At 41.3% G+C, this 6,604-nt stretch overlaps 1 protein-coding gene across 3 annotated transcripts in view; it reads right to left on the bottom strand.

Annotated features, from left to right (window-relative positions):
• Positions 1–914: 914 nt before the first annotated feature.
• The window catches only part of LOC138259157 (probable thiopurine S-methyltransferase), a 76,511-nt gene continuing 70,821 nt past the window's right edge, over positions 915–6,604 (bottom strand). For all 3 annotated transcript variants that reach the window (XM_069206700.1, XM_069206692.1, XM_069206708.1), the window contains one exon: positions 915–1,138. In XM_069206700.1, the coding sequence (XP_069062801.1) occupies positions 1,014–1,138 (125 nt within the window). In that variant the 3' untranslated portion in view covers positions 915–1,013. The remainder of the gene's footprint in view (positions 1,139–6,604) is intronic.

The raw sequence follows: 6,604 nt of genomic DNA, 5'->3' as shown, positions 1-6,604 counted from the left end.
ACTGTAGGGACTGACGGAATTCCAAAAACCCTCTCCATGGTTAGACAAATGTTTTTTCAAGTTGATGATAGTCGTATACAGTATGGAGTCACTCTGCACTCTTTAAGAAGCTAGAGCACAAATGGCGGTATGTCATTTTCGAATATTTGCTAGACTGAGGTTACATATTGCATGGGAAAGTTCCCTGGTAGACTATCTAAACCAGAGCAATGCTAAGACTGATATCATTGACAGAGAGAGGGCATCCATTATCCTCTCTACACGGAGTGCTCCTTAAGGAGAAGCCACGTCAAGACCTAGCAATGAAAATAAAATCAGGAAGGAACTGCAGTGTGCAGCTTTCAGATGCAAGCTGGGATGCAAGCCTGGCATATCTAAAAAAAGGTGGCAAGTAATGCTAGATTCGACTCAATCAATTTAAATTCTTCCATAATATGCACCGTATCCCTGCTATTCTACTAGTATGCACATTACACATTCACAAAAATGCCCATTCAGTGACTCAAAATGATTCTGATGTATTGTACATGGTCCGATCCTGAAGTTGGAGTATACTGGAGACAGGTGGTGTTCCATCTGAAGAGAGTGGTTGAACTATGTTTGAAATAGGTATCCTACATTGTATTCTGTGTACCCACCCTAATTCTAAGAAAAATACATGCAATATCGTACTAGCTTCTTGGGCCTCCTAAAGGTGAAAATATGCATCACAATACAAGGATGCAGGACGTAAGCCTTGGTTTGGTGTATTGCAGTAAAGACCACGGGGTAAAGGTGGGGTAAACTCCAGAAAGCATAATCTGCATTTGTGAGCACCAGAGAAAATATTCACACACAGACACACACATCCTTTGCCCTTAAAATAAACACTTGAGTAGATGAGATTTAGCAACATTATAGTTCATACAAAAGTATAATTTTCCAAAAGGTTTTAATACACAGTGTTCTCAAAAATAAAACCAGGATCGTTCTTGAACAGCACAGGAGTTCTTTGTCGTTTGTTGATCTCATAATCATGGACTATTAGCCTTTAATGTGAGCAAATGTATTCTCTCACAGTAATAATCAAGACCCCACCCTCTAGTTCGTTCATCGAGTGAATCAACTGTCTGTAGTAACCTGATGTCACAGGATTCGCCTAAAAAGCAACAGAGAACAAGTAAAATCATCAGAATAATACATTTTAAATACTAACCACAACATGCTTTACTCAACACCAATGCCAAACAAATGGTGCACCAGAATTTAAGTTAGGTTGTTTTGAGGTTTGTTGACTGTGGGTGTAGAGGCTACTGCCAATTCTGTTCTTCCAGTTACCATCAACATTTAGGGAGTCCCCAGAGACCTCTAGTTTGATGACTAGTTCAGAAGCTCACATCTCCTCAGAAGACTGCAATTTTGTTTAGCTAGCACCACAGCTGCTATGCCACCTTACTGTAGCGACTGAGGACATTGAATTGTTGCAAACCTTATCATATATAGAAAACTTCCTATAACATATTCAACCCACCATTTCAGGCTTTGTCTATAATCCTTGGTTTGGTGGTCTGAGAGAGCAACAGGCATGTTTGCCCACTTCCCCTGCATGACTCCCACTGGTTTCTGGTGCTAATGTAATAGTGATGTGTACCTGACCTGCACTTCCCCTTCAGCCATTTATAACAATGGGGTAGACTTCCCGACTGCAAGTTATCCAATTTTCTAAGAGGAATTACTACCTCTGGTGCTTTCCAGCAGACCAGCGAAGATGCCTCTAATGTATAAATTCACTTTAGTAGGTCAAAAACTATATGCTGTATGGATTATGAGGTAGAAGACAGTGCACATGTTTCTTAAATTATCAGGCCACCCCTGTTACAATGCTTCCCCTAAGACTAAGGGGGTTATTACAACTTTGGAGGAGGTGTTAATCTGTCCCAAAAGTGACGGTAAAGTGACGGATATACCACCAGCCGTATTACGAGTCCATTATATCCTATGGAACTCGTAATACGGCTGGTGGTATATCCGTCACTTTACCGTCACTTTTGGGACTGATTAACACCTCCTCCAAAGTTGTAATAACCGCCTAAGTGTTCTTGACCAGGAGAGGACAACACACTACTTAAAAATGCCAACTGAGCTGATACTGCTATGTGGAAAAGATAAATCTTACTAAAAGTAGGTTTTTGAAAGGGCTTCATCTGTCAAGTTGTCTTTGAAGACTCTAATTTTTTTCAACTGGGCCACAGATTCCTCATCCAGAGAAAAGTCAATATATTATTACCTTCTCGGATGATGGCGGAAGTGGATGTGGAGATAGAGATTTTTCCCCTCTTCAGGCTTCAACTGGAGAGCTGCTTCTCCTGGTTTTTCTGTGAGGGGAGATATTATGACTGCACCCAGCACTTGTTCCTCAGATTCAGAGCCATGACACCTAAGGATGAGTGTGCACATCCAGAGTTCCACAATATAATTTAACTTAAGGGCCTGGGATTACTGTGAAACCTGAATACAGATTTTGGCCGGATAACTCAAATGTAAATGACATTATGGAATAATATGAAGCAGAGGTCCTTGGGGTGGTGGGGGGTGTGAGGGTCTGACCTATCTGCTCTTTCTTCAGCTCGCACCCTAGAGCCACACATAAAGCATATCCATCGATAAAAAACAGTGTTTACAGGAGACGCTGTAGGGTGGGGAGATGGGTTAGTCCTTCCGTTTCATTTTGGTCCTGATCCTATGCATTACTTCAAATACATTAGTGCTGTACAGCATGTTACTGCATAAGAGATGATTTAAGATTATTTTTAAGCTTCCAGTTATAGTCCAGTTCAGGTGAAGCCATGATGAACATCTTATTGACAATTAATGGCAATAAGATGAGCTGGTTGACACACTGTTTGGGGTCTTCTGGAGCATAATTTGGTCTGACACAATCATCGCCTCAGAAAGATTTGTTTTAAAAAACTATCACAGGTTAGGTTAACTGCGTACTGCTTCAGAGAGCCCCTCAGAGATCTGTGTATCTCCCTAGCAATGGAGCACCACCAACAGTCAGACAGTTACAGAGAAGCTGCAAACCCTTGCAGCAGACGTACTGTTTTCTCTACTTTCAGGGATGGCACACAGTGTTACTCTTTCTTGCTACTGAAACTTGGGCCGTGGTTCTATTCTCCGAAAAAGAGGGTGTTGCTCAATAGGCCTGTATTTCTAGAGAACACTTGTCAGTGCTGTGGAGCCAGGAAGAGCTCTATGGCTGGCTCTTGCCAATCTAGTTAATATTCCACAAATATACATTGTTCATCTATATCCTATTACATGTATTTAAAGTCATTACCACACAACTGTTGTGCTCCTTACATCTTCTTTGCTTATGAGGAAAAATCAAATTAAAGATTCAGTTTTCGTTTGACTCAAACTGAAATGTTTCTTTCTCCTAACCATTATTTATTTGTTTTCTTTATGTATTTCATTCAGATTTCAATGTATCAATCATTCAGCAGGTTTTGGTTGTAGCCATCACCCTTCAACAGGAGTATAATTAATTGTACTTACTTTCCTAGAAGAAAAATGTCATGCTCGTATACAAAAATGTAAAACAGTTATTTTCAATAAAAATGTAATTTTCCATTACATAAGAATTTACGTTCAAAGTAAAATTGATGTTACTTGCGGCATCACCTCTTTCAAAACACCATTTGGCATGGTGTGCCTCACAGATACCTGCCTTGTATGTCTATTATCAGCTAATTATTTATGCTTGTCTTCAGGTTGTCTATACTACTTCTCCAGAGTCACAAAACTTTTGTCTAGCCCGGATTTTTCCAAATAATGGATCCCTTTCTTTAGTTGTGGTAGTTGTGGTTGTTCTCAACATATTGCCGGTCTCCCAAAAATAAAACCAGACACTCAGATTTTAGTTGTCTGTGCCACTTCTAGCACACTGGATACCAGAGGGAGAACAGGTCTAAAAAAACGGCATTGTTAAATGTCTTGAAAATCACTGAAGTAGTTGCCAGTTTGCTTCTGGTCGGGATATTCAATTTTTTTTCATGACTGATATCAGCGCAGGTGGAGAATCTGAGGGATCTGGAGAATAAATTCTGATGGAAAAAGATGACAATAAGGTGGAAGTTGCCATCCTCAACATGTGAGGTCTTAGAGGATGCAAGCTATTTGAGGTGAATAGGCTCAATGAGGAGTTCATGATTTCTTATATAAGTCCCTTGAAGAATGATGACTCTTCAGAGTGTAATAACTCCTAGGAGGTAAAAGTCTCTTCTCAGTGGACAAAACCCCTGTCAGAGTAGCGTGGAATGGCTTAGCTGGGTGTGGCGAGGAACTTGTCACTGTGGTCATTAGAGTTGGATCAGTTACAGTTATAGTCATATGAGAACTTGTATCAGGTGCTGCTGAACATACACATATTGTAGAATTTTGATATGGCAAAGAAGAAAGATATTTCTACCACAGGAATTACTTCCAAATTCGGAGAGTTTGCGCAAGAATACTCACACAGCCAGCTTAAGTCCTCACTGAGTGGCAGATGGGGTTTTTCAATCAGCCACACTAAACTCATAAAAACATTTTTGGGGGGTGCAATCAGGTTCTACTGCATCATGCTAAAAGTTCAGTTTTGTCTCTCAGTAACAAACTTTCATTGATGGTCTCAGAGTTCTGGTACTACGGCAGGCAACTTTTAGTAGAACCAGGCATTGTGGACTTTACAGCCAAAAAGGTACTTCTTGTTGGCCTTCAATACTTTTCAGCAACAGCTGACTACAAGGAGATGGAATGGAGACACTCAGCATAGCATCCTTGTTTAGTTGGTAGCAGGAGACATGCTTTTGGCAACAGTGATTGTAAGGTGATGTGTCATTGTAAGACAAAGGTGGACTTTTTTGAACTGTCTAATCCAGTGAGAAGACCACAAAAATACTTTCTCAATTCCACTGAACATTTGTGGATGTAACTCCAACACACAATTAGTTGGCTATCGTACACAGTGCATAAAGAGGAGTGAGCAGTGCAGGAACATGAGAGGCAGCTAGCATAAGCCTTCGAGGTTTGACATGGCAACAAACCTTATCTGGGCTACACTCATACACAAACACATGGGTGGCATTCTTGTGGGGTAACCAACACTTATGGTGGACCAAAACCATGCTATATATACAAAGACACACCCACTGAACATCTACCTATTTCACTGGTGCATGTGAGGGGCTCTGGTCATGGCAGGATAAACATTTTTAACAGAGAAGTCCAGTAGACATCCTCAAAGAGGGAGTAGATACATTTTTTACTGAGAATCATGTGAAGCACCACCACACAAAGACAAGCATGCAAAGCCCTAGTGTCTTCCTGATTGAAGGTGAAGACAGGGTCCACAAATTATGTATTATTATTTCTAATATTATCATCTAACAACTCAGTTTATCAAATCAAACACCTGTGTGAATTTTCAAGCATCTATGAAACAAAGAAATTTAGAGGAGGGTATCTGGCAAAGAAGTTGAGATACATGAAGTGGCCTCCTAGAAAGGAACAACTTGGCCCTTATATGAGTACCCTGACAATGGTACTAACCACTTATCCCCCTGACAGCTGCGAACATATACACTTTTCTGAGCTGAGCCAGAACGTTATTTTAGCTTACAAGGAATCTGCTTTCTAACAATGGTGTGGAGGAGCTGTGAATTTAAAACCACTGAGACATACTTAGGCTTTGCGAGGATGGACCTGATGCTGTGGGTGAACCGCACATTCTGCGCAGCTGAAGAGTCAGATTTCCTGCATCTTGATGGGATCTGTCCCAAAATCACCAAATAGTGGACAGCACTATAAGACTGAATAGGCTTGGTGATAGCAGACTCTGTACCACAACCCTACTCATTGCCCTACTGGGGCATGCCAGAGATGTCCTAACTGGCACTCGCAGCTTAACGGCAATGTTTCTACTCATTGCAAAAAAAAGGCAAAAAGAGGAGATACAGCCAATTGAAGTTGCAGGGGAAGCCCCAGTCCATCGGATTGGCTCCCAGATGCGGCTACTGGCAGGAACACCATGAAGACTACTGGGTCCCGGCGCTAGAAAGAACATGTTCTAAAAACAACTGGAGCACCTTCAGTACATACTTAGCACTCCAGATGGATTGAGAGTCTCCTTTCCAGTCCCAGGTCTTAACAGCCACAATACCTAGGCATTGCCATAACTGCATTTCTGTCCCGCATCATTTGTATGTTACTGACTATCTGTTAACACAGTTAATGTGAACCTAGCAGAGTTACCTGTGTAGTCTTGGGAACTTAGATGGGTGTTTTGTTTGCTGAATTGTTGTATCTTGCTTTACTGCATAATAGCAATGAATTAAAAAACATATATGTCTAGTCTGCTTTGTAGAAATCCACATGTTCTTATATATTTGGTGATTCAAACTTTGGGGAAGCAGGACATGTTAGCCCAGGACTATGGGCTACATCTCACCTTGCAGCTGGCGCCGCTCACTGGTCAGCGTGCCATCGGGCGCTCTTAAAGTCGCAAACTCTCCTGCTGTGCTGGAAGCAGGGCACCATTGAGTGGGCAAGAGACTTGGGACTCATTAAGAAACAATTTGCTGCA

Source organism: Pleurodeles waltl, chromosome 2_1, assembly GCF_031143425.1.
Source record: "Pleurodeles waltl isolate 20211129_DDA chromosome 2_1, aPleWal1.hap1.20221129, whole genome shotgun sequence".
Classification (NCBI taxonomy): domain Eukaryota; kingdom Metazoa; phylum Chordata; class Amphibia; order Caudata; family Salamandridae; genus Pleurodeles; species Pleurodeles waltl.
Note: the sequence above shows the minus strand (reverse complement) of the source record. Positions and strands in the feature narration are given on the sequence as shown.